General features: G+C 44.1%; 15 protein-coding genes and 2 non-coding genes across 17 annotated transcripts; 5 read left to right on the forward strand and 12 right to left on the reverse strand. All coding sequences in view use genetic code 12, as the record gives it.

Moving 5' to 3' along the window:
• Nucleotides 1-13: 13 nt before the first annotated feature.
• PGUG_05943 lies at nucleotides 14-86 on the reverse strand. Its single transcript has one exon. It is a non-coding gene; the product is annotated as a tRNA-Ala (tRNA).
• Nucleotides 87-166: 80 nt separating this feature from the next.
• PGUG_05401 (uncharacterized protein) lies at nucleotides 167-1477 on the reverse strand (the record flags this gene model as incomplete). The annotated part of the gene is made up of 1 exon (XM_001482331.1): nucleotides 167-1477. One exon carries the CDS (start codon nucleotides 1475-1477, stop codon nucleotides 167-169), a length of 1311 nt encoding a protein of 436 aa, XP_001482381.2.
• A 232-nt stretch (nucleotides 1478-1709) lies between these two features.
• PGUG_05402 (uncharacterized protein) lies at nucleotides 1710-2774 on the reverse strand (the record flags this gene model as incomplete). The annotated part of the gene is made up of 1 exon (XM_001482332.1): nucleotides 1710-2774. One exon carries the CDS (start codon nucleotides 2772-2774, stop codon nucleotides 1710-1712), a length of 1065 nt encoding a protein of 354 aa, XP_001482382.2.
• A 690-nt stretch (nucleotides 2775-3464) lies between these two features.
• On the reverse strand, nucleotides 3465-4346 carry PGUG_05403 (uncharacterized protein; the record flags this gene model as incomplete). Its single annotated transcript, XM_001482333.1, has 1 exon — nucleotides 3465-4346. The coding sequence occupies one exon, from the start codon at nucleotides 4344-4346 to the stop codon at nucleotides 3465-3467; it is 882 nt and encodes a 293-aa protein (XP_001482383.2).
• A 728-nt stretch (nucleotides 4347-5074) lies between these two features.
• On the forward strand, nucleotides 5075-5812 carry PGUG_05404 (uncharacterized protein; the record flags this gene model as incomplete). Its single annotated transcript, XM_001482334.1, has 1 exon — nucleotides 5075-5812. One exon carries the CDS (start codon nucleotides 5075-5077, stop codon nucleotides 5810-5812), a length of 738 nt encoding a protein of 245 aa, XP_001482384.2.
• A 313-nt stretch (nucleotides 5813-6125) lies between these two features.
• On the reverse strand, nucleotides 6126-8657 carry CTN3 (carnitine O-acetyltransferase; the record flags this gene model as incomplete). The annotated part of the gene is made up of 1 exon (XM_001482335.1): nucleotides 6126-8657. The coding sequence occupies one exon, from the start codon at nucleotides 8655-8657 to the stop codon at nucleotides 6126-6128; it is 2532 nt and encodes an 843-aa protein (XP_001482385.2).
• A 317-nt stretch (nucleotides 8658-8974) lies between these two features.
• Nucleotides 8975-10102, reverse strand: PGUG_05406 (C2H2-type zinc finger protein; the record flags this gene model as incomplete). Its single annotated transcript, XM_001482336.1, has 1 exon — nucleotides 8975-10102. One exon carries the CDS (start codon nucleotides 10100-10102, stop codon nucleotides 8975-8977), a length of 1128 nt encoding a protein of 375 aa, XP_001482386.2.
• Nucleotides 10103-11225: 1123 nt separating this feature from the next.
• PGUG_05407 (pyridoxal 5'-phosphate synthase) lies at nucleotides 11226-11750 on the reverse strand (the record flags this gene model as incomplete). Its single annotated transcript, XM_001482337.1, has 1 exon — nucleotides 11226-11750. The coding sequence occupies one exon, from the start codon at nucleotides 11748-11750 to the stop codon at nucleotides 11226-11228; it is 525 nt and encodes a 174-aa protein (XP_001482387.2).
• A 343-nt stretch (nucleotides 11751-12093) lies between these two features.
• On the forward strand, nucleotides 12094-13368 carry ORC4 (origin recognition complex subunit 4; the record flags this gene model as incomplete). The annotated part of the gene is made up of 1 exon (XM_001482338.1): nucleotides 12094-13368. The coding sequence occupies one exon, from the start codon at nucleotides 12094-12096 to the stop codon at nucleotides 13366-13368; it is 1275 nt and encodes a 424-aa protein (XP_001482388.2).
• Nucleotides 13369-13621: 253 nt separating this feature from the next.
• SST2 (GTPase-activating protein) lies at nucleotides 13622-15298 on the forward strand (the record flags this gene model as incomplete). The annotated part of the gene is made up of 1 exon (XM_001482339.1): nucleotides 13622-15298. The coding sequence occupies one exon, from the start codon at nucleotides 13622-13624 to the stop codon at nucleotides 15296-15298; it is 1677 nt and encodes a 558-aa protein (XP_001482389.2).
• Nucleotides 15299-15331: 33 nt separating this feature from the next.
• GCD11 (translation initiation factor eIF2 subunit gamma) lies at nucleotides 15332-16978 on the reverse strand (the record flags this gene model as incomplete). The annotated part of the gene is made up of 1 exon (XM_001482340.1): nucleotides 15332-16978. One exon carries the CDS (start codon nucleotides 16976-16978, stop codon nucleotides 15332-15334), a length of 1647 nt encoding a protein of 548 aa, XP_001482390.1.
• A 38-nt stretch (nucleotides 16979-17016) lies between these two features.
• LEU3 (leucine-responsive transcriptional regulator) lies at nucleotides 17017-19494 on the reverse strand (the record flags this gene model as incomplete). The annotated part of the gene is made up of 1 exon (XM_001482341.1): nucleotides 17017-19494. The coding sequence occupies one exon, from the start codon at nucleotides 19492-19494 to the stop codon at nucleotides 17017-17019; it is 2478 nt and encodes an 825-aa protein (XP_001482391.2).
• Nucleotides 19495-19505: 11 nt separating this feature from the next.
• PGUG_05412 (uncharacterized protein) lies at nucleotides 19506-20897 on the forward strand (the record flags this gene model as incomplete). Its single annotated transcript, XM_001482342.1, has 1 exon — nucleotides 19506-20897. The coding sequence occupies one exon, from the start codon at nucleotides 19506-19508 to the stop codon at nucleotides 20895-20897; it is 1392 nt and encodes a 463-aa protein (XP_001482392.2).
• Nucleotides 20898-20990: 93 nt separating this feature from the next.
• Nucleotides 20991-22694, reverse strand: GAP6 (Gap6p; the record flags this gene model as incomplete). The annotated part of the gene is made up of 1 exon (XM_001482343.1): nucleotides 20991-22694. The coding sequence occupies one exon, from the start codon at nucleotides 22692-22694 to the stop codon at nucleotides 20991-20993; it is 1704 nt and encodes a 567-aa protein (XP_001482393.2).
• A 51-nt stretch (nucleotides 22695-22745) lies between these two features.
• Nucleotides 22746-24512, forward strand: PGUG_05414 (uncharacterized protein; the record flags this gene model as incomplete). Its single annotated transcript, XM_001482344.1, has 1 exon — nucleotides 22746-24512. The coding sequence occupies one exon, from the start codon at nucleotides 22746-22748 to the stop codon at nucleotides 24510-24512; it is 1767 nt and encodes a 588-aa protein (XP_001482394.2).
• A 35-nt stretch (nucleotides 24513-24547) lies between these two features.
• Nucleotides 24548-24620, reverse strand: PGUG_05942. The gene has a single exon. It is a non-coding gene; the product is annotated as a tRNA-Arg (tRNA).
• A 1002-nt stretch (nucleotides 24621-25622) lies between these two features.
• On the reverse strand, nucleotides 25623-26000 carry PGUG_05415 (uncharacterized protein; the record flags this gene model as incomplete). The annotated part of the gene is made up of 1 exon (XM_001482345.1): nucleotides 25623-26000. One exon carries the CDS (start codon nucleotides 25998-26000, stop codon nucleotides 25623-25625), a length of 378 nt encoding a protein of 125 aa, XP_001482395.2.
• Nucleotides 26001-26161: the final 161 nt, after the last annotated feature.

The following is a 26161-nucleotide window of genomic DNA, read 5'->3' on the forward strand; positions in this document are numbered from 1 at the left end:
GGTGGAAAAAAAATGGACGAGACCGGAGTCGAACCGGTGACCTTCTGCTTGCAAGGCAGACGCGCTACCAACTACGCCACACGCCCTTTTCTTATACGTTCACGCTACCGAGAGAATATCTAGCCACACACAGTTTCACCTATCTCTTCGTTATCTATGTACATATCTATTGTGGCCACCATCCCGGAACAAACGATTTGAGTCCAATTTCCGTATCATCCTCATCACCTATAGTTACCTTGAACATACTCTGGTGTTCAATTTCCCCAAGATTCATCAATGCAAGACCCACATTTCCATGGCGAGCCAAAATCTTTCCACTTCCCAGTTTTCTCTTTCTTACTGGTTTTGAGCTTCCAAACGGAGAGCTGGTTTGATGTTCCTCTGTGGCATCGCTGCCATCCATTCGCGAAATTACGAGCGATTTGAGATCGGTTTGTGTAATTTTTGATAGATGGTCAACCACAGCATCTTTCAAGTTATACTCCGGCTCGTGCTTTGCAGCCATAGATTCCACATTTTTGAGCTCGAAAAACTGTACTGGAACAACCCTCTTTCTTATCGTTCCACCATTAAAGGTTCGTATAGTGAGTTCCTGGCCCACATAGCATCCTTTATCGAGCGAGAGCCCGTTCGTGAAATCCAAGTTGGTCTCAAATGGAAGAATAGAAACATCTGACGATACATCAGCTTGCTCTAGCAAGCCATTGGTGTACCTACGAACAGCCACATCCTGAGCCAGAACCGATGGAGACTCAAACTGGCTCTTGAACAGCGATGAAAATGGGTCTTGGTTTTGCAATTGCTTTGTTAAAAACTTGATACCAAAGTTGGGAATTCTGTTATCCACAGCAAAGCCTACTACGGGTATATTGGGACCAAATATAGCTTGATCGTCGATAAGTCGTTGAGCCATTTCCCTAGCTTGTGACGGGTCTTTTGTCAAGATGTAATTATTTTGAAGTTCTTCCAAAAACGAATCGAACTCTGGAGTGTCGTTATAGTAATAATGGCTTTCGACGTTCTCAAGCTTTTCTATGTTGACTTTTGCCGCTAATTTGTGAAGCTTGAGCAACATCTGTAGCTTGGTACGTAGAGACTCATCCACTTCCACCACATAGTCGGGATGATCATTTTCGCTCGAATTTGCAAATGGATGTGCGTATATGAAACAGTCGGTGAACACCCTTCCTTTCGAGTTCAAAAACATCGAGTTGATTCCTCCACGCAGCACGTAGATAGTATTGGAAGGGTCATAGATATCCTCATGCATTAGGCCCCAATTTCGATGAACATCGATTATTTGCGATAATTCCTGATGAGAATTTTCATTTTCAGAAATTGTATGCTGTTTTTTCTTGACTATATCAGGAAGTAAACGTGTTGTAACGAGCCCGTTGACAAACTTGGTGGCGTCAGGACCATGAATTCGGATTAGGGCCTTTGGTAATGTGGCCAACCCAATTGGAGGAAACATGACGATTTGTCGCACGGATTTGTCAGTCGGTGCGACTTTACCCCAGGGTACTGCACAGAGAGGGTGTAGAGTGCTAGAGAGAAGTTAGCAAGAAGGATGATACCGGCAAGTAGGGATGAGATTGGAGAATTTGTAGCAACGAGTCAGACGAAATAGCAAAAATGAAAAAACATTACAAAAAAAATTGCAGAAAAAATTTGCAAAAAGTACATCTCATTCGGTCTAACCTGTTTCATTCCATGCCGTTCGAATACATATATAAGAGCCTCACCCCAAAAATTACATTGAATATCATGCAATAGCATGCAGAAACGGCGAAAACTTCAATATTTTCCACAGTATTCCACTTGAAATACACCGCGATGTCAAAGACAGTGACGGTGGAAAATACCACACAAAGTATCTTATAGTCGATGCGCTTGTCAAGTCGACGGGTGGTAGTTTGCGGTTCTTCCTCCTCTACTGAGGAAGTGCGGCGACAACTCCCTAATATATCCTTTAAACCGGATGAGCCATAGTTAATAGTAGCTTCTTCCCTTTCAAGATGGAACAATATTCTAGTGCCATTGGTGGAAATTTCGCAAGCAATACCTGTGATAGCAGCCTGAAGATTGGTGATTTCTGCTCGGTTCGCAGGCAAATGGCTGGAGGTGAGATCTTCTTTGTGCGAGCCATTCAAGACCGGTTCTTGATCCATTTCTGGATCCATTTCATCGCCTAGAGCCTGGTATTTAGTTGGTGATTTTCTTTGCGCCATGACCCGACCCCATAAAAATAATGAAAGAGAGGACACTAGCATTGTAGTAGTTGCCACTATACCAACAAACACCGATCCCAAAATTGTAAGCGACAGCAATAAGGAAAAACCTAGCAAAACCAACGATATTGGGGTTATGGCGTCTGGAAGATCCATATCACCTTGTGAGTTAACAGTGTGGGCGAGGCGCCTAAAACGAGAATCCCTCTCAATTCTTGCCAACAATGGCTGCAATTTCGAGCTAGCAAATGTAAAGACTTTTTTTTGTGGAAGATTCACGATACTATTTTCTGAAGGTTCGTCCCTTATAATTATCAATATGACCTCAGTATTGGGATATTGTGCAAGTTTATTCACGTATTTGGTGAGATGAAACATTTGCTCGGCGTATAAGGATCTATACACTGTCAGTGAAGAACCCACATTTATATCGTTCAAAGGAAACGATTGATAATCTGGAGATTGGTTCGTATCTTCATTGATTACTGTTTGTTGTGAGTTTCTGCGCTCAAATCCGGGCACCAGATTGTGTTCATACATAGCAAGATTTTATAGCTTGATGGTTGTGAGTGTGGAAGATAACAACTCGTAATGGTGCGAAATTAGGAGCCATAGCCGCCGGATGCAGGATATCAGTTTGACAGATAGTTGGTGCTTACACTACCTCATGGCTCTCTGATGGATATGAAGACGTCATTGTTGCTAACGTCATCATGTTCTTTCATTTGAACTGCTTTAGAGTGCTACTTTCCATTATTTTGCATCCTGCAACACCTAGTCTGTATAGCTATATGCGCAGTTAGGATAGACTTCCAACCCTACATTCTCAACAGCCCTAAGGCTTTACCCCAGAGTACTGCACAGAGAGAGGATGAGAGTACTAGTAAGAAGTATAGCAAGAAGGATGATACCGGCAAGTAGGGTTGCGATTGAAGAAGTAGTATCAACGACTCAGACGAAATAGCAAGAAAGAAAAAAAATTGCAAAAAGATTAGCAAAAAAATAAGTTTTTAAAAAAAGTTGCAAAAGTACATCAATCTCATTCAGTCTAAACTGTTTCATTCGATGTCGTTCGAATACATGTACAAGAGCCTCACCCCAAAAATGACATTGAATATCATACAATAGCATGCTGAAACGGCGAAAACTTCAACATGTTCCACAGTATTCCACTTGAAATACGCAGCGACGTCAAAGACTATAACGGTGGAGAATACCAAACAAAGCATCTTATAGTCTATGCGCTTGTCGAGTCGACGAGCAGTTCTTTGCTGGTTCTTCTTCCTCTACTGAGGAAATGTTGCGACAACTCCCTAATATAACCTTTAAATCGGATGAACCATAGTCAAAAGTAGTTTCTTCACTTTCAAGATGAAACAATATTTTAGTGCGATTGGTGGAAATTTCGCAAGCAATACCTGTGATAGCTGCTTGAAGACTGGTGATTTCTGCTCGGTTCGCAGGTAAATGGCTGGAGATCTCTTTATGAGAGCCATTCAAGACTGATTCTGGATCCATTTCTGGATCCATTTCATCGCCTAGAGCCTGATATTTAGTTGGAGATTTTCTCTGCTTAAGGACCCGTCCCCATAGAAATAATGAAAGAGAGGACACTAGCAATGTAGTTGTAAATACCGAACCAATAAGCACTGATAGCAAAATTGTAAGCGACAGACCTAGGGTAAAAGCCAGCAAAATGAACGATAATGCGGTTACGGTTTGTAAAAGATTCCCATTGCCTTGGGGATTAACAGTGTGGGAGAGTTGTCTAAAACGATGATCCCTCTCAATTCTTGCCAACAATGGCTGCAATTTCGAGCTAGCAAATGTAAAGACTTTCTTTCGTGGAAGATTCACGACACTATTTTCTGAAGGTTCATCCCTTATAATTATCAATATAACCTCAGTATTGGGATATTGGGCAAGTTTATTCACGTATTTGGTGAGATGAAACATTTGCTCGGCGTATAAGGATCTATACACTGTCAGGGATGAACCCACATTTATATCGTTCAAAGGAAACGATTGATAATCTGGAGATGGGTTGTCATCAATTACTGTTTGTTGTGAGTTTCTGCGCTCAAAGCCGGGTACCAGATTGTATTCATACATAGCAAGATTTTATAGCAAGATTTTATAGCTTGGTTTCAATGGTTGTGAGTTTGATAAGAACTCGTAATGGTGCGAAAATTACGAGTTATAGTCTTTCTCACCATTACGAGTTATAGTCCGCCGATGCAGGATATCAGTTTGTCAGGTAGTTGGTATTCACGCTACCTGGCTCGTTCACGGATTGAAAACTACATTGTTGCTACCGTGATGTCTCAATTTAAGTTTCGAATGATTGAAGGTAGTTTTTCATGAGTTTGCACCTTGCAACACCTAATTTGCGTAGCTTTATGTGTACTAGATTGGTGTACTGGTGTGCGCCAAATCATTATTCTCATTAATCTATTAACGTCACCGCCAGTTAAACCTCCACGAAAATATCTAGGCTTGTGTTGGGGCAGGATTTAGTCGATACTTAATACCCATAAGGAAACCCGTATTTGGAATATTACAATACCTTGACTCTGACAAAGAAATACTCAAAAACAGATAACGCTTTCTATCATTCCCCTCAAATTATAATTTGCCATGGACTTTGAATCGTCTTCAGCGTCTTGGATATCCTATGCGAAAGAGCCCATCTTGAATCTGCAACTCAATTTGGTGAATGGTTGGACATAGTTGAAAAAATCTTACGTTGGAATCCTACTTGATGGCTGTACTACAACGATAAATTGGACGAGGATTCAGGGTATTCACACAGTTCAGACAAAGAAGCCTTGAAAACCTCAATGGACATGGTCATTATTTCAGTTGTTCACAGAACGGTTGACTTAAATACTCTTTCCAATCCCCTATTTCTCGATGCGCCGCAAGGAAGAGAACAACTATACGCCGTTCGGGATTACTTTCAAAATTGCGGAGTGCTATCCCAAATGAGTGCTTATAAGGCTCTCCACGAGTTTATTAACAATCCGAACAACAGCCCCATCAAGAAGTACAACAAAATTAGTACGTTCCCATTTATGAATCTTGACGACAAAGGCAGAATCGTACTTTTGTTACAGGCTCTTGAGGCATATCCCTTATTCCAGGACCGAGTTGGTCACTTAGACCGAACGACGGAACTCAAGTACGCTGATTTAAGCGAGAAGGTTGATTGTTTATCATGGTCTCCACCAGCGATTTCGACAGAGACTGGAAACTTACAACCCAAACGCATCAAAAGGAGAAGGGAACGTCCATATTGTCATTTCTGTCATAAAATCGGCCACGACGATGAACGTTGTTACAAGAAAAACAAACGATTACGCACCGACCACCAGGCAAAAAGTGCCGTGAAAGACCTGAGCGAGCTGGAATATACTCTTGAGTCTGGTCACAGCAACCAATATCCTGAAAGTCAAGCTATTGATGCTAACGAGGCGGAAGCCGAAGCAACTTCAGGAAAGATACTTTTCAAAGCGGGCGCAAAACGATTTCTAGTCGAGGGACCCATTTCGTTTCTCGATCCCCGGCTCATGAACTAACGGAACATCAGGTGAGACACTAATTCTGTAGCTGACTTGGGATGAGAAATGGAAGAGAATTTAATTTCAATGTGATGAACTTCTGCCTACGAAACGCATCTACTGTTAACAGAAATGAGACAAAAAACGATAAGGAAAAGTCTATGAGCTTTGACTACCCGAAACATTCACTTGAGAACATTATCACTTTAATTCGTCATTTGTTAAGATAAACTTACGATCTCAACGCCTGAAACAAAACCTCCACTCCTTGACATTCATTTGCTACATGAACATCACTAATACAAACAATTGAAATGGACTGTGTGCTTTTCTACTTGCTAACGCTGATTCCCCTTCCGATCTCCTTTTTTGGCCGACGTTCTCTCTGTGGAGCATCCTCGTCGTCGCTCAATAACTTATCTCTAATTCTCTCGGAAAGTGACAACTTATGCTCAAGATCCTTGCTGGTATGACCCGCCAATGCTGCGAGATTTGTGCCTGAATGGTGCCTTGAAGTAAGATTTGAGCTACTGTTGAGATGCGATTCGTCTCTCGTAATTTCATTGGAACGTAGATCAATCTGTCCAAAATCAAAGTAGCCGTAACCTCCAAGAACATCGAAATCAGGTCCATCCAAAGAATCTGAGCGGGAACTACGTCCTTCGGAGTCTGAAGAAGCCAATTGCGGAACATCATCTGAGGAGAAATAGTCCAGCATTTTTGGAGTTGACAGACCCGGAGTCTGAGCGAGCGTCAATGTGACTGGGTGCCTTTTCAGTGGAGAATTTGCAACTTCCAGAAGTTCTTTTTGAACTCTCAACTTTTGAAGCTCACTCTTACGAGGCTCTGAGTCGGCGACTTGTAGCAAAAAGTTGGAATCTTGTCTTATAGAGCGCTTAATTTCGTTGACCACCAGCTTAAATGTATCCAAAAGACGGTTTGTCTGGCGGTGTTTTGAGCTAGCAGTAATGCAAACCTTGTCACGATGTATAATGTATCCTATTCCAAAACCCTGATCGTGAGCTGGAGGAATGCCAAAGAACCGCAAAGCGGCATTTCCACAGTTCGAAACCAAAAGTTCTGGAGAGGAAATTTTTTCAATGCTGGGATTCGAAAGAAATGGTATATGGAGATGTGGAATCATTGCAAGTTCAGGAATGGGCTCGAGACCTGCTACGTCCTTGTTGACTTCATTGAGATAGTCAACTGCTCTGGGTCTTTTAATCACATGAACCAAAGCCCACAAGTGCCTTTCGAATCCTTTGCCTATCATGGCATTGCGGTACCTTTCGTTATGGCTTGACACCGCTCTACGGAAGGCACGAAGCTTTTCCAGAGGTGTAGAATTGGAAATGAAAAGCTTTACGAGCCGAGAGATTTCTTCGTCTTGAACGGGAATCAATTCTGTGCGAGCATCTCGGAACTTTCTCGTGGTGATGGGCTCCAAAGTGTTGGCTATTCTGCCGTAGAGGGTGTAGTTTGCAATCTGTAAGCCCACCTGGAGAAACGAGTCAACGGAATACCCGCTTTTGGAGATGTAATGGGTGTCCAACTTGAGGTCCATGGTGATGTAGTCGTGCTGGTTGATGAGGTCTGCCAACCGAGTTTCGGAAAGATGGATGAGATTTTGTAGTTCTGGAGTGCGGTTCAAGATCAAACGAACAGAAACAGGTTTCTCGGCGTCTTCTCTTGGCGAAACAAATTCCACATGCTCGTCAAACAAAGTGTACTCAGAACCGTTAATATTTCTGGCCAACTTCAAAATCGAATCGGTATAGATATCACTGATGAACCGGAGAATGGCAGTGCTATCCATAGAGGTGGACTCCCATACAACTCCAGCCACGGAATTTTTCGTGACAATTAACTGTAGTTTGTCGTACCACCGCGAAGTACATGAACCACATTGAATACTTGTTCCTGGCTGAAGCTCTGAGGTTCCGTAGGAAATGACCTTGGTTTTATCCTGGTCGGACTCTGGAGAGTTGAGCACGTCCAAAACTACCACAAACAAGGCGTTGTCTATGGTTTCCAAAAACTTTGCATTGGATTTTTCAAGCTCCAACCGGCCCTGTTTCCACACATGATAAGTCTGGGTGGTTAGCGAGCCGATGGAATTGTTCACGGAGTCCAACGTGCTGAACTCACTAGACTCGTCAATGATATCCTGAAGAATGAGCGAAAGGTCGTGGTCGCCGAACCAAATCCGGTGCTTTGTCTTTGTTTTTTCATACGCTTCTTCAGTATATTCGGTCAATACCTCCAACTTGTAGTATTGGTTGTTGCAAATCACAAGGATGTGACGAGAGTCGTTGATATTTTTGTACTTTTTGAGGATAATATGGTGGGGATTATCATGAATATCTGGTGCTCTTGTAGTTCCAAAGAGGTTACGGTAGCAATTCATAGTCAATGGATTACCGTTTTTGGGCGTAACATCCGGCTTTAGTGTTTCGTTTCTGAGCGAAACAACAAATTTAAGCGACGAATTGATCAAGTTTGCTGCTCGTTGTGCCTGGGTGGGTGGGTTCAATGTCTTTGAATATGGATCTTGTTCCAAAATCAAATATGGATTTCGAGGCAAAATGTCTCCTCGAAGCTCGCCGTAGATTCCTGGGTTCGTCTCATCGTTGATGGAGTTTAAATAGCATGTAAAATTGGGATTGGCAGCAACTGCTTCCAAGTGTTTTTGGATAAGATTGATGATTTTGTGTTGCTTGAACAGATGAGCTTCGGCTACAATTTCGTCATATTCTTCGGTTGAAACCAATGGTTTGAGTGCAGAAAGGAGCTGGGTGGTGGTGCTCTCGATCAGCGGCACAGGAAGCCGAGGAATGTTCGGTTCGTTCAGAAAAGTTGTCATGAAGATTGGTGCGAAATCCGGGGTTTTATATGGGGGTTGGGTGTGGGGAAGCTCGCTAACTCCGAGCCAAGAGCCACGAGCCTACGAAGTAGGCGAGGAAGAGCAATTGAATAGTCACGAATTAGATGGATAATGTGATAGAGTAGTGGAAAATATGAGTAGTAAAAGTTTAGAATGATTTAGTGAAGAATTAAATAATGATGAGAATAGAATAGTGAATAATGATAGAATAGAATGATGGTGAATAACTCTGGTAATGGTGATTGAAGATAGTATTGAAGATAGTACTGAAGATAGTATCTGCTAGACAGTAATTCTTATTTGCTGTCGACGAGCTTGCGGGTCAATGTGGACTCGTAACTCTGTTCGGGCGTGAGGATCTGGGTCTGCGATGGGTAGATTGTCGTTTTTGAATACTCAGAATCCACATTGTCTTCTCCATCAACAGCTGAAGATGTGGTGGATGGTTCGGAACCCGGCGTCAGCATTGGAAGGTGATGGGATGTAGCGTCCAGAATTGCCTGTGTAGCATCGGTATAAAGTCCCAACGACCGGGCTTCATCCATAAACGGCTTGATACACAACCAGCCTGTTTCGGTACGAAAGTGTCTTGTAAGAGCATCGGAACGAGCAAACAGTCGGCCACAACCCCATTTGGTAACTCCATCTTTAAGGTACCCTTCACATTTGAAATTCTTCTTTCCCTCATGCAACAATTGATGCCGACGCATATCGTGGCTCCGAGCAAACGTCTTACCGCATACCAGGCACGCATAGGGTTTTTCTCTCAGATGCGTACGCATGTGTGATTTAAGATTGTACAGTTTCTGAAACACTTTTCCACATTGTGCACATGGGTACATGACTTCCAGTGGAGCCGAAGGAGGAGTAGATCGGCGGCGACGACGAGAAACTGTGGAGTTTGTGAATGAGACTAATTGCGAGTAGTCAATTTGCCGTTTAGATTCGGCAGCAGGAGGAGCATACGACTCTGTCAGGTAATTACCGTACCCCATGGTGTAAGGATTGTTGGGGTTGGTTAGAGAGTATGGCTTGGATTGCGAGGGCAGCATGTGTTGGTAGTAGTAGTAATCCATGGGCACATGTTGTGGGTATTGGAGAATTTGGTGGGAAGGGTGAGATTGGTGATGACTCTGATGGGCATGAGATTGGTGACTTTGGTGAAGATGGGGTGCTTGTTGGTTTTGGTTTGATTGGTTTTGGTTTAGTTGGTTTTGATTTGTTTGGTTTTGACTTGGTTGGTTTAGTTGATTTTGACTTTGCTGGCTCAAGTTGATCGACGGAAGCTGGTGTTTGTCGCCATAATGAAACATCGGTTGGGTATATTCAGGATACTGAAGAAACAGTTGTTGGGACTGTTGTGATGAAAGATGATAGTAAGGCGAAGGAAACGACATTGTAGGCGTGATGGTAGCAGCCACCATGGAGAAACTGGAAAAGGAAAGATGTAACGGATACGGACCCTGTCAATAGTTTACAGAGTCTTGGCAACGGGGCGTTATGAGGCACTTATATAGAGTTTTCAGGGTGGTGCAGGAAGCGTAAAAAATATTAAGCACGGGGCATAAACCGCGCAGCAGTTGTTAGTACAACTTGATTTAAAAATACCTTGGGCTGTGGAGCCGACGTTCCGAGTAAGAAATTTTGTGGGTAATATGCATGAAGCCGTATCTTTGGTAGTGGGTGCATGTTAGGCTGTGCGGCTCAATGCAATGCATGGGTGAGTATTTTTAATTTTTTATGCGTTTTACCCGGGATACCTTCAATTGTTGAGAACGATTTTTTTCTTTGATTGGAGGCGGGTATGCGGGAACTGTGGTAAATGTCTGCGTGCGGTGTTATTGCTTTTGGTTTTTCCAATTTTTTCTGGGGCAGGACGTGCACTGCCCGAGGTTTTACAGGTGAATCAATTGCAGATTGAGGCATTTTTTTTTGCGCCTCGCCCCTTTATCCCACCTCGTTGCGCGTCATGAAATGGACGATAAAATGTCAGTTTAATATGGGACGAGTTCGAGCTGTTATGAGTACTTATATCGTGATTTGCAGCCATTTTTAATCGAAGACTGCATCAACCTTCAATCGAAGCTTCATCGCAGCAGTTTTTTCTTGGCACTGGCGCGCCACCATTTGGTTACGAGGCTGGATAATCGGATATGCATATGCCACCCCGCTCGCGCAGACTAGATGCAGTACGGGTCGATGCAAGTCTACGCGCAAACTGCATGGATTCTGCAGGATGATGACTGAATCATTCGTGACATCTATCGTTGCATCGGGCCGAGGTAGCTTCACAAGGTCTTGTGATACATTTATTGCCGTTTCCATATTTAGTTTTCGGTTGTGATCCGATTTTGTATGGTTAGTTTTCGGTTAGGTTCCGACTTTTCATTGGTTTGTTCTCGGTTATGTTCCGGTTGTTCATCTCGGTTACGCTCCGGTTCGTAACGACATGGTCCAATGTCCTATGATGTAATTGATTGTCGTATGTTTCTGATGTTTCTTGATTTGTCCTATGATTTATTGTCGTATGTTTTTTATGTAATCCTGCTAGTATTCTTGCACATTATTATTCGTATCAGTCACCTTACACTTTTCAATCTCAACCACGACCAATGCATTATCGCAATCGATATAAGTCTTGGCTTGGTCCTGGTCAATCTGATTGTTGTTAGAATGTAATGACCGATAGAACCCATAATTAGGATCATCGGTGGCAAGTATTTGTGCTTTTCCATCAAGCATCACCGAAACGCTGCTGATTTCGTTTTTGTTAATATTGGCCAAAAGTTCATAGAGTGAGTTGCGGCGGCCCTCTCTGGGTTCTGTAGGAGCTTGCAGACTCTTTGCTGAGATCCAATCGTGAACAAGAAGCGAAACATGAGGATTTTCAACAATATTCTGGTATTTAGTGGAGTTTTCAGGGGTGCTGAAAATGACAAAATCTCCATCGCGATGGAGATACGTGTAGTTCATCAACGATACATGGGGCACGTTGTCGCGGCACGTACCCAAATGGACGTATCTGGTTGATTTGAGTAGATTTGTGACTGAATCCGGAAGCAGCGGTGCCATAATAATCTCTGATAAATCTGTGCGAACAGTGCGAATAATCTGCGAAATCAGTGCGAATAATCAGTGCGAATCAGTGAGGAACAACTGTGCGAAATCATAAATCGTGCGACTTGAATTAGGAATCAACTACTCAATTATAGTAAGCCAGTTCGAGTAGGTCAGTATTCCATGACGGTGGCCCACGCTTCTTCCCGGTCAGCCTCTTCCTCATGACTTACCGTCCCATTTTTCACCCACCGACATCAGCCGCGTCAAAAACCTCATCTTGTCCCAGTTAAATTCCCCCAAAGTGGCCAACTTTGAACTTTCCGGTCTCACAGACAAGTACAATGAATTGTGGGCCATGTTTGAGCACACGGTCCGCGATAGACAGGGGCTGTCTGTGCTCCTTATTGGACCACGAGCGGTAGGAAAAACCGCCATAATAAACCGCGCTTTGGACAAATTGGCAATTGACTATGATGGTCGATACATAGTGGTTCGCCTTAGTGCGTACTTTCATCCTGACGAGCACGCGGCTGTTCGAGAAATTGCCCGGCAATTGGATATTAATGTCAAAAAAAACGACTCTTCGCACCAGTCGCAGTTTCAGCAGCCGGCCATAAACGACACTTTCAGCAACATTCTCAACATTCTCGACCATACCAGCTCCTCAGAGTCCATGGCGGTGATCTTTATTGTGGACGAAATCGACAAATTTACAGACAACAAACAGACACTTTTATACAACTTGCTTGACCTCGCACAGACATCGCAAGTGCCCATTTGCGTGGTGGGAGTTTCTACAAAAATTACCGTGAGAGAACTTTTTGAAAAACGAGTACGAAGCCGGTTCAGCCAGCGGGTGATTTCGTTGGCCAAGCCAGGGTCAATTGACCACTTTTGGTCCGGTGCCAAACTCGCACTTTTGTTATCATCAAATAATATTTCGCAGTTGCAAGATGAAAATTACGGCCGGTTGTGGAACCAGTATATCGACTCGTTGTTCACGCAGTCGCCAATAGTAAAGAAGCTCGTTTATGAGTTGTACTATTCCACGAAAAATTACCGCCAATTCAACATCTACTCCACTTTTGCAATCGCACAAATTTCTCCACAGTGCCCGTTTCCTGTCGATACCCATTTTCTACACTACGCCAACGTCCAGCCTCCAGGAACTATCCAGGGCTTATTCCAGTCGCTCTCCACACTAGAATTGTTGCTTGCAATCGCCGCAGCCAGATGGATCGAAAAATTCGACTTGCAAACCATCAACTTCAACTTGGCCTACAAAGAATACGAAGAAATGATAAAACTGTTCAATATCAATTCCACCACCTTGGCAACATCGTCGCCGTCTCGAAGCGACACTCGCATTTTGACCAACATCAAAGTCAACCAAAAAGTGTGGTCTGCCAAAGTGTTGCGAAATAGCTGGGAGTCGCTCTACAGAATGGGTCTATTAATAGACCAGTCGGGCGTGTCCACCAATGCCGATGGCCATGTAATTTCCAATGCCCAGCTCAATAAAACCTACACCATTGAAGACAGCAAGATGGTGCAGCTCGACACAAACTTGGAGGAGATTGGCACCCGACTAGACGACCAGGACCCATTCAAGAGATTGACAAAGTTGTAGTGCATTTCGCATTTCGCATCTGTCAATTTTGTGCCATTTCGCATTTCATTTCACCTGTCAATTTTGTGTCATTTCGCTTTTGTCTGTCGCAGGCTGTCTCACCTTTTCCCACATTCTTATTGTGTGTGCGGCGCATTATTTTTTGAACTCGGCCGTGCATACTCTGATACACTTTGGGACAAATACTGCGAAACAGGCTTTAGGAAGGCTATGCATAAAACAAGGCTTGGACCCGGTTGGTGTCATTGTGGTCATGATCACCAAAACGACAATGTTTAAGGTCGATACGTTTACGGAAACAAAAGAATTGGTTCAATATGATTTTGTACCATACAAAGAGATTTGCAGCTTATTTTCTATGATGATTATTCAACTAAACCTCAAAAAGTTGCCCACCCTGCAGAAAGTGGGCTTTCGCAAACACTTGCCGTTTACCTTTGGGGTTGACGAGGCGCATGACGCACTCTCATCCATGACTTTGGCGCCTTCCAGGAACAATATTCTTTTTGAGATTCATTATGCAATCGATTCAAACCAAAAATCATCCATTCTACAAGCATTTTTCGATTGCCATTTCCTCCACTGTCCTCGAGCGAGAACACTTTCTAAACCCAGATCGGATGAATCCATGCAACCAACTGCAAAAGGTGTAGCAGTGCTCCATTCTTTCTGCATGCGTGTAGGCATGCCCACCGGTTTAATGCCGCAAATTATCAAGACGGCGTTCAATTCCATGCGCCTCTTACCCCTAGAACGGGATAAAAATAACCGCATAATATGCTCACAAGCACTCTTGGTGCATGTCCTTTGTAAGCTAGTTGGAGATCCTCCTCGGACTTGGCGACCTGATGCTGCGCCTGACCCGATCCTGTTTCATGTAGAGGATTCCGGCGATGAAATCGGGGGCTTATATGGCTTGGACGAGGCTTCGGCGTGCTTTCAATTGTCGGCGGAAACTTTCAAGCTGGAAACTTCCAAGCAAACGAGTCCGTATCACCATCCGTATTTCACCAATCCTGAATCGGACGCTCAGTTTCAGTATTATACGTCTTCATTTGGAGCTCGTTTTCACCATATTGACGGAAAATATGTGGCATCGGCAAAGACCCTAGCTCAGTGGATATGTGACTGTACAGCAGTGGCTACAAAAGGTGAAGCACACCGCATTGTCGACATGTTCATAAACGCTAATTTTTTGCAGGCTTTTGAGTCACAACCAGGAACTGTGGCTAAACTGGTCGGTGGAGATCCTCTCTACTTTGTCACAGAAATTGAATTGAGTTCAACCAAAGACTATGATAGTCGAATCAGTGGTTTACAACATGTTATTTCTGATCCAGGATACAAGCTCTTGTTCAAAGATTTTCTATCGCTGACTTTTTGCGGTGAAAATTTGGAAGCATATGTTAATATTAGCAAGCTCACCAGAGGAGTAACCTCATTGATGGCTAACGTTGCGCCGTTATTATCACAAACCAACCTCAACATGGCAACCCAAACCAAACTAGTGTCGGTTCTCAAGTCTCTTATGTTCAGAGCATACCTGATATATTATAGCCATTTCGATACCGATTCTCCCAGCCAACTCAATATTCCGTACGAAATGAGAATCAGGATTTCTCGAGCTGTTTCTGTTGCTAGATGTGTTCTCGATGACTCGTGCTCTGAACAAACCAGTGAAATTGTCAACTCGGTGATGTCGGAACCCATACGGTCGCTAAGTTCCGAAAGTTCATCGGTGGATACTAAAGAAGAGACTCCGTTGATTGCAGAACTCATTGCATTGTTAGGCAAACTAAGTCGAATTTCCAAGGAGTTTATGGAAGCTGAGGAAGCACTCTTGAGGCTTCTTGAAACCGACTCATTTCCCAACTTTATCCATAGCACATTGTACCAAAGGTTTCTACATCAGATTCATACACGTTGTTGAGATTAGGTTACACTATAAATACACAAGAAGAAATTATGCAATAGGGTCGAGGGTGGTACCCTTCTTGATAGTTGCCCAACCAATCAAACGCCAGTGCTTTTCGATACGTCTCGACAAGGCAATCTTTTCGTTAATCTCGGTACAGGCTGGAGAAGTCAATTGCAAACGAGCCATATCAGCCTTAACTGCCACCACTCTAGCACCAGTGGCTGTGGATCCAATATTCACCATCAACACCTCTCCAACTTCCAATTTGCGTACCTTGGCACCTTGCTTTTGGCCCTCGGTTTTAACTCCCAATAATCTTCTCAACAAAAAGTAGTTGATTTCAATGTCAGTGTAAATCGATGGAAGGTTGCCCTTTGCACCCACAACTTGACCCACCAATCTGTCAGCTCTACACAACGTAGGATCCACCTTTGTACCCAAACCAATCAACCCACCAGGCACGGCAAACTTCAAGTCATTGTGCTCGGCAAATAATGTGACAATATGAGAAAAGATGGGTTTACATTGAATCTTTCCATTGTCGTCCTTGGTGACGATTCCCGGTCTGATTTCTATTTCGTCGCCAATTTTGAACACACCGTTCAAGATGGAACCACCAGCAACACCTCCTTTCAAGTCATCGATCTCAGAACCGGGTTTATTGACGTCGAAAGAACGAATCACGATCAACCGAGGAGATGCGGAAAAGTCACGAGGAGGAACGGGGATCGAGTTGACTATGAATTGGTTCACGGCATCGATGTTGTACTTCAACTGGGCCGAGATAGGGACGATAGGTGCACCATCAGCGATGGTTCCTTTAATAAAATTCAAAATCGATTTTTGGTGCTCCAACGCCGATTCTTCTCTCATAAGATCCACCTTATTTTGCAAGATGATAACATGTTTCAACTTCATGATTTCGATGGCTGCCAAATGCTCCGATGTCTGCGGTTGAGGACATGATTCATTACCTGCAACCAAAAGTAAAGCGGCATCCATTACCGCAGCACCAGACAACATAGTACTCATTAAAATATCGTGACCTGGACAGTCCACGAAAGAAACGTGTCTTACAAGCTTATAGCGGCCTTCGCATCCCTCACGCTGACACTTGGGTCTAATTTCCTTGTCTGATTTGAACGATTTGTAGCAATCGGGCTCGGGACATTCTTCGTTGTCGCACTTGTATATCTTTGCATTGGCATACCCCAATTTGATGGTAATGTTTCTCTCCAATTCGTCCTTGAACCGCACGGTTTGAACTCCCGAAATGGCACGAACCACCGTGGACTTTCCGTGGGCGACATGGCCAATGGTTCCGATGTTAATTGTCGCCTGTCTATTGATAATTTCCGCCGACAATGGTGTCAACTGCGAAAAATCGGGGTTATCTGGCTGCTCCGGCAACCCACCACCTTCCTCAAACTCTTTTCTGGCCGCTTCCTCATCATATTCATCGTCTAAGCCGGCAAAAGCAACGGATTTTTTCTCTTTCGATCCTTCGGTTTGTGCATCTTCAACACCAGCTTCATTTTCACTCTCGATGTCGTGCTCATACTGGACGTCAAAGTCTCCGTCTTCCTCGAGATCGCCGCCAATCACAATACTGGGCGTGGCATTGTCAATATCGTCGTATGACATGTTGGTAATGAGTTGATCACTGAGGAAATTTTTCAAAGCATTTTTCATTCGCGGTCACGTGCCTACTACAGCTCTTACTCTATGTACTATGTATGGAACCCAAAGTCGTTCATAACGCTATCGACGTCCTTCCAGAGCAAGTCGCTGCTACTTATGTCGAGCGAGTCCATGTCGAAATGCTCGAGAGACTCATACATGGGCGACGGGTCTTGTTTCGCCAAGCCGGACGTCGCATTTTGGGCCATTTTTTGGTCCTGATTCGGCGACTGGTAAGATCCTTCAGATCTCATATGGGGAGACGTTTCGGTGCTGTTGTTCACCACGTTGAATATACTGCTGCGCTTGCTAACAGACATGGGCTGGGGATCCAAGGGAATTGTACGAATGATTTTTCTAGCAGTGGACTCAGCGTCCAAATTGTTGGATAAAGAACGAGGTTTTTTGGAACGACTAGATGTTGAGCTTGGTGTGGACTTGTTACTTTTCTGGTCCTCTGTGGGTGCAGTATCCTTATCCGACCCGGTGGCTCCGTCAAAGTCTTCATCTTCTTCTGAGATGGCTTCGTCGTCAACATTAGTGCCATTTCCATCGGTGCGATTATTGAGTTTTATCATGCCAACCTTCTCTCGGAGAAGATACAAGCAGTCAAAGAACACCGACGCTGCCATTCTTGTTCGGATACTTATGGTCCAACTGGATATGTTTCGCTTATCCAAAGTTCGGAAAAGCTGCCACATACTTTTCATGATTCCACTGGATCTATAAGCAATATCATGCTTCAATACTGAAGCTTTAGCAGCCAATGAAATTGCTGTTTGGTACGTCTGGCGTCCAGAACCCACATCCACCACTTTCTGGAGCGGCGAGTGTGCTAGCTTTCCAATGATAAATGCTGCTTGCCATATACTGAGAATGTACACTCCAGGAAGATATTTCACAAACCGCTTGTCTTTTGTTTGGCACGAATGGACATGATTGACGAGGGTTATGGCAGCATTGTACAACCGTACCAATCCCTTTTGAAGCTCGAACGATGCCACGCGAGAAGTATCCATGAAATGGTATGTCAAGAGGTGTACTCTAGCAGTGAGAATTTGGAATTTTCGGAATCCGTCAACGGCTTCATTTGCAAATTTGACCTCGAGATCGTCCAATTGACGGTTTAACACCTTGAGAAGTGGAAGTCTTTCCGTAGCATCGATCAAGCCATGGGGATCCATTGGGTTTGAATTGAGAGTTTTGGCAACTTGGTCTTCAAACTGGGCGATTTCTGTCATGAACATCAAAGTCTTGGGGATTTGCGCCGGCTGGATGGTGGAGATTGTGGGCTGAAGACTGGACATTGACGAGTCGAATTGAACAAACGCGGGAAACCCAAATGAAGATGCTATGGTTTGCGATACTATATTACACACGATCCAGGTTTTGGCTTGTTCCTGTGCCATTTCGATCTGCTGGGGAGTCTTGGTTCCGTCGGGATTTGGCGTTCTAGTATGGAGTCCGATTCTAATTGCTTGGAAAAGAGCCACACCAATGGTGTTCCACGACGAGTCGGCACTGAGCGAGGAGGTGATGGGCGGCCAGAACGTGTAGAGCAAGAAAGCCTGGACGGAGTAGACCGAGCAAGCGTTGAAAATGGGTTCGTCTTCTTCGGTGGGGTTGTATCTTGTGATGGGGGAGATGGTGATTTCGGAAAGGATGTTTTTGATTAATGGGGCAAGTTCGAGGAGTAGAGTCTTTTGCGACTCGTCTCGAAACCGTCGAAGAGAAACGAACATTATGACCCAGAAAAGGGCAGGACAGAGACGGTAGATACGCTCGGGTCCTTTGGTCACCTCAACGACCGGGAGGATGGGGTGGTAGCAGTCAACAAACTCGAGGTAAAGATTGCGAATCGTGTGTGGAGAAAGCGATACAGAATCGATGGTTTTTTCTTCACAAATAAGCGACTCTTCTTCGAGAACTGTTTGGTGGAATGGAGTCTCTGAGCGGTGGTCTAGAGGACGGAAAATCGACGGCATTTCCGGTGAGTTGTTGCTTTCAGAAGTGTTGTGTGACAACTCTGGAGCACGAATATTACCTGGAGAAAACACCACTGGTGATGCTCGAGGATGAGTTTGGGCCATATGCGACTGTGGTATTTGTTCATTACTTCCCAACGGGATACCAGTACCAGATCCAGGTGCCGACGCCACCTTGAGACGCTCTTTCAACTCCTCAAACTCTCGTTCAATCTGGGCTATCCGGGCTCTTTTATAGGTTCGTTTATAGTCACTCTTGAGTGTGCAATGGAGTCCTTTTTTGGCACATCTGGTACATGGTGCCGGGTGTTTCTGGTGCGAGTCACACCTGCTCTTCTGCTGTCTACAGTTCACACAAGCGATACGTTTTGGCCGGCCATTTACGCCAGAATTTGAAGATGGTTGGGTCTCAGGCTCGTAGGGTCCAGAACCAGAAGGAGTGTATCCCGCCGCCTCCTCGGCCTTGAGTTGACTATTCAACTGGTGTAGCTCCTCCGACATGTTGGCTATATGGGCCAAGTTGTCTAGAGAGCTCAGGGTCATTTATGTAGCCAATGTTCTTTGAGGTGATGACTTTACGATTTAACAAAAATATCGTGAGATGGCCTGCACATACCGCGAAAATCCAATTTTGCACCATGGGGTTCTGGGACACGATCAAGCAAACCAACCGGGATATATGGGTGCTATGGATCTCGGTGGTGTTTCGCATGGCTAGTTTTGCGCTAACCAACCAGGTATTGACGCTTTTTTTGAAACAAGTGGGAATTAATGAGAAAAAAATAGGGTGGTTTATGACATTGACCTTGGTTGGAGATGTGATTATTTCGTACTTTTTGACATGGTACGCCGACACTTTGGGAAGGAGAAACGTCATGCTCTTGGGTTCTTTGATGATGGCCGGAGCAGGCGCTGTTTTCTTTACTTGTTCCCGTTTTGAATGGCTTCTTCTCGCGGCCATTCTCGGAGTCATTTCTCCTTCCGGTGACGAAACCGGACCGTTCAAATCCGTCGAGGAAGCTTGCTTAGCACACTTGACTCCACATAGCCACCGACCCGAGATTTTTGCTTTATATGGATTATTGGCAAATTTGGGTTCCTCCATCGGTTCCCTCGCCGGCGGACTTGTAGTGGAAATTTTGAGTAACAACGGTATGGATTTGGAACGTTGCTACCGTCTTATTTTTGCAGTTTACTCGGGTGTGGGAATCCTCAAGTTTGTCTTCATGTGGTTTTTGACGGAAAAATGTGAAGTTCACCACCACAGAACTGAAGACTATGGTGAAGAAAATGGCAGTAGCGATGACGAATTGAGACCTCTCGTCGCATCCACGAGCCTCTCCCCTTCGTCAAAGCACCACTTGTACCCACTTTTGGCAGTTTTCATGCTCGATTCTCTTGGGTATGGGTTCATGCCTGCCGCATGGGTGGTATACTACTTTAGAACCGTGCTCAAAATGACAGCAGCGGGAGTAGGAATCTTGTTCTTCTTTTGCAGTCAAATCGACTCGTTTTCGAGCATCCCATCGGCTATGTTTGCCCGGGCTTTGGGTCCAGTTAAAGCCATGTTTGCTACCCAAGCTCCATCGGCAGTTTTTTTCATTAGTATTGGTTTAACGTCGCTGGTTCCTATCGCTTGCACTCTTTTGGTTTTGAACTTTGCTACCCAGACCATGGATGTGGTGCCTCGGCAACTCCTTCTTACATCGATTATGCCACCCCAGGACCTCACCAAGGTGATGGGAATTGTAAATATAGGCAAGACATTTGCCCGCTGTGTGGGCCCAATTTTCACCGGAAAACTTGCTACCCACGGAAAGTTGTTCTATGGATTCTTTATCAATGGTGCATGTGTGTTGATGGCGGACTTTCTTCTTGCAACCAACTTTCTTCATATGGACGCAGACATTTTAGCGAAGCAGTCCAACTACGAAAGAATTGAATAAAGAAGAAAAAAGAAGGAAAGAAAAGAAGAAAAGAAGAACAAAATAAATAGAATAAAATAGACTTCCTTCTCTAGTCTGTTCATGCATCATTATTCATACGAGAAAGTTAATCACCTTTTTGTACCAAGGCATAGCACGATATGCGGCTAATTTTTCATAATTTTCTTGTTTGACAAGCTCCAAATCGTTATTGCGTCTTCCAGTGTCAAGGTCCATGGTGTCCAATGGCACGATAGTATTTAATTTTCTGGAGTAGATTTTGTGACCCACAAAAAAGAGCAACACTACAACCGCACCCAAGTAATTTTCAAAGAATACTTTGGCATCTGGTTGTTTTCCAAGAGGAAAGAGAGCCGTCCAAAACTGAAAGCACAACACCACCACAAGGCACACACAAGAATAAAGTGATCCAATCCATCCTGTCAACGCAGTATATGGAAGTTCCATAAGGTCTCTGCCTTGTCTCTGCATTCCCCATCTAAATCTCAAATGAGCAAGACAAACACTGAACCAAGTGAATAAGGTGGAAAGTCCAGAAAGTGCCATGAGCCAAGCAAACACCTCAGACTGTTTGGGAGAAGCAGCACAGAACGAAAGAAGTCCCACAAATGCTGCTAATGCTATTCCTGCCAAAGGTCTGCCTGCGCGATCGACATAGGAAAAAATCGAAGGTGCCAAACCTTGGTCTGCCAATGCAAGTATAGTTCTTGAAAATCCGTAAACGGACGAGTTGCCAATCGCTAACAACGACACCAAAACCACCACGTTGAATATGGAAGGAAGAACTTTGATCCCACCGGCATTTATAGCAATGACAAATGGAGAAGCTGAAGCATCGGACGAGGCATGGCCCACCAATTTTTTAGAATCATAAGGAACCAAGAATCCTACCATGGTCAAAGTAACCATGTAGAACAACATGATTCTCCAAAACACCTGTTTGATAGCTTTTGGAAGAACAATCGAAGGATCTCCGGAAGATTCTGCTGCCGTCAAACCGATCAATTCTGTTCCTGCCAATGAGTAGACGGCAGTAACCAAAACGCTAACAACACCTTTGAACCCGGCTGAAAATGCACCAGGATGGTACCAGTACTTGGCTCCAATAAACCCCGACTTTCCTCCTCCACAGATTAACACAATTGCCAAAATATTGAATCCCACTACCCCGAGCACCTTGATGACAGAAGCCACAAATTCAGCCTCTCCAAACCCTTTATTTCCACACAAATTGAGCCCCAAGATGAACACGTAGAAGATTGCCACCCACACCACGGTATTTATATCGGATTGCCAGAACTGGATCGTCATTGAAGATGCCACTAATTCAAGTGGAAGAACAATCACCCAAAAAAGTGCATAGTTCCATCCTATGGCAAACCCCCAAGAAGGGTCGACGAACCTGGTGGAGTACGTGGCAAACGACCCAGACACTGGGAACACAGCAGCAAGTTCCGCTAACGATTGCATGGTACAATACAAGAAACTAGACACCACAGCCCATCCAATGAGAAGTGCTCCAGGTCCACCAGTTGCAAGTGCTGGTCCTGATCCTATAAACAATCCACTTCCCACACACCCACCAAGGGCGATCATTTGTAACTGACGCTTTTTAAGCGATTTATTCAAATTTCCGTCACTATTTTCGGCGCCTTCAATTTTTATATCAAGAGCCAGAGTGGACTCCGGAATCGTTGGAGACTCGGCACGTTTGAACGAGTCACGTACACGGTGCCATGTTGTTTGTGGTTCATGAGCTGTTGTACGCAGCGACTCCGACGACAGAAGTTTATCCATCAGTGAACAATAGGAAGAAATGAGTAATCAGCGCCGGTTTCGCAACCGTTGATGCGGCATTTTGCAACCTGTGCGCGGCGTTGGTGGCCGGAACCGGAAAAAGAAAAGAGCGCCGAAAAGAAAAAGAGGGCCAAATTGCGCCGAACAAAAATGATGTCATGTGACTTGGGTCACGCGCGTGTCTCCCCACACTCCGAAACGCTCCTTCTCGGCAACATCATGACGTACCAATTGAAAAGCAGCAAAGACGTTTCTGTTCTCGGAAAATTGTACGAGCTCTGTGGCACGGAATGGGCAGGACCTATTAGTGCCCAGCAATTTGGCTCTGCAGTGGCCGAAGCGTATAAATACACGGACCAGCCGGAAGGATTTTGGTTTGAAGATGAAACCGGAAATGTCATTTGTACCGCCACCGTAAAGCATATTCCGGGATTATTTAAAGCTCCTGACAAGTCAAATGCAATTTCCTCGGTTCCCGACCCGGGAGTGTTTGGAGTTCGGCTGGTAACTCTTCTTCATTTTGGATATGTTTTCACCGCCAAGGAGTATAGAGGCAAAGGTTTAGCATCGCAAATGATCACACAGGTCATTGAGCATGTGGAGAATGATATAATTGACCATCACGTGCGCTCTAGCGACGACAAGAACGACAGTTTCAAGAATATGGCGGTTACCGATGGCGAGGTGGACCGGCAATTGGCCAACTATTACTTGGGTAAGGAATACTTTTGGGTGTTATATTCGGGCGCAGGCACATTCTACGAGAAATTCGGGTTCAAGAGCTACCCATTGGACTATTATGACATTCCTACATCGATTATTGATGAGGGTCAAAGACTGTTACTTCACGGATTGATGTTTGGCGAAGACGATGCTAGGGTTGTTGGTAAGAAACTTCGTATGCTTCATCAGTCGAACCCCCAGGATGTCGAGTTGGTTCAGTTTATTCTCCAGAACAAAGAATTGGAAATTGTTACCGAGTTGAACAAAATGCTGTTCCACTCTGAATTGGCTGGTAATCATAAATCGTCTTCCTCGTTAACAAATATGACCAATGTGTTGCAAATGTCTAAGATTGGTCTGCACCCAGCGTTGTCGTCGATTACAGAGATGTCCACTGCCGGCACTGGCCATCAAGCACCCAGTTCTGGTCAGCGGAGAAGATCGTCAATTGTGCAACAATCTGTACCAAAAGTTGCCTTGAAACCCGAATTGAATAACATTCAACACTTGTGGACTTTGTCATCTCATGCTGCTGAAATAAGTGGAGACGAAGAGGTTATCAAATTTGACGATATGATGGGTGCCATCTTCACTAATGAACTTCAACAAAAGTCCCATTATGTGATTTGGTCCACCATTAAACAATCACAATTGGTGATCTTGGCGATGGGAGAGCTCAAGTTTGATCATTTCGGGGCTCTTGGTGGTACTCATGGTCGTCGTGGATCATCCTTTACTGGACTAAATGATTTGGGAGGCTACAATTTCCAAGACTTGGATATCTTGATTAGTGTGGCTTGTATTGTTGCCCATAAGCGGAAATTGTCCGAACTGAGCCACATCCTTGCCTCCGTCAACGATCTTCCCGCTGGGTATCCTGCGCCTGTTCTTCATGATTATTTTCTCAACTACTTGCCTAAAGCCTTTGAAAATGTTCATGGAGCTGAAGATGATGCTGATGCCTCAAAACAAGTGAGATTCATTACAGATGCAGCCAACGAGATCAAGATCCTTCCTATGATGCGGCGGTTTGGTAAAACGTCTCCGAAATTTGACTTAGACTGGGTTTCGAGCGGTATGTGGTCATGGTCGTGAACCTGTATATGAATATATATAAAAAAGAAAAATAAAACCCACGGCGGGAGTCGAACCCGCAATCTTTTGATTAGAAGTCAAACGCGTTAACCATTACGCTACGCAGGCTTTGGTCAGTTCGTTATATTTCGTCAGTTTCTATATAGTGCACGGTGCAAGTGGCTGCAAATCGAAAGTCAATCAAGCAAGAAAACGCAAATTTGCCTCTCTGGTATCAGTTCGCGCAATTGTAAAACGTGCAAAGCTCTCAGACTTGCTCTGAATTCTGCAAACCACAATTCAATTCACGACTTCTAAGATGTTCTCTTGACTTTACAAGAGACAATTTGTCCGTTTTACAAAGCAACTTTGTCGACACTGATTTGACTTTGATGAACTTATTCAAAACCCCCGTGATTCCTTCGTTTCTTAAAATTCACGATTAAAGTTTTAAAGTTTGCCCAAAATTTATTCAAAGGTGTTTTCTTGCTTTAACACAAAAAAGGTTTATAATACTTCTTCACTAAAATACTTAGATATGAAACTTTGAAGAGTTATTTGAATTATAGTCGTGCACCAGTTTAGCTATTCTGTCATAGTGGTCAAATAGCACAGGAATCGCGCTCATAATCGAGGCTTAGATTTAATGTGAGACATTCAGTATCCAAACTGTGAAGCGAAAAAAACATTTTTCAACTTACTAGAACGATAAAACGAGTGGTTTAAATGGTGAATAAACTAAACTCTGGCCAAATCAATAACAATTAGACTACAAAAAGTTGATCATCACTTATGATTGAGTTCGAAGATTACAAATTTCAGAAAATTTTAATGAAGTTAGTCTGCTTGACTTTGTCAGCTAATATGTGTTGGAGGCTGATATTTGTCTTTATCATAAACTGAAGAACAGATCACATGACACAAAACAAGAGGATTCAAGAGATCGAGCCATAACGAGAGTCAGAAGATATGAGGCGAAGGCGACAACGAAAACAAACAATAAAACAAACAGAAACAGATATGAATCAGAATCAAAGAGGTCAAATATGATCCAGTAGTGACAACATCGCCAGATTCAATCAGCCTAATCTATCCACCTACCACCATCCTTCCTTTGTTGTCATTTATTCTCTAGAATAACATGTCCAAAGTACAACAGATACACAACGCTCCCAAACATGCCATCAAACATCCTTCTGATCCTCCTCCTCGCTGTTGTTGTTGAACATACATTGGCTGCTGTTGTTGGTAATATCCTTGTCCCTGTGGAGGATAACCACCTTGTTGGTATCCGCCTCCGTATCCTCCTTGTGGTGGATACCCTCCCTGTTGATATCCGCCTCCATACCCTTGTTGATGATGACCTCCAAAACCCCCGAACCCTCGGTCTTGGTCGTTTGGTGTGTAAGCTGGTTGTTGTTGGGGCACATATCCGCCACCAGAAGTCAGATTTGCTTGGTTCCAGCTCGGGGGCGCACCCGTAGGAGCCTGATATTCTTGTTTAGACATTTACAGCAGTACTAATTGAGGGTGTAATTTATAGTGAACCGAGCCACTTTAGTGAGAATGACGTTGGGCTGTGTGCAGGCCGTTGGCATCGGTCTTGGCAGCTGCGGCAAGTCTAATCATATCTACTTTCATATAAATTACTTAAATTAACTATCATGTCA

The sequence above is a fragment of the Meyerozyma guilliermondii genome, genomic scaffold (genome assembly GCF_000149425.1).
Source record: "Meyerozyma guilliermondii ATCC 6260 scaffold_7 genomic scaffold, whole genome shotgun sequence".
NCBI classification, from domain to species: domain Eukaryota; kingdom Fungi; phylum Ascomycota; class Pichiomycetes; order Serinales; family Debaryomycetaceae; genus Meyerozyma; species Meyerozyma guilliermondii.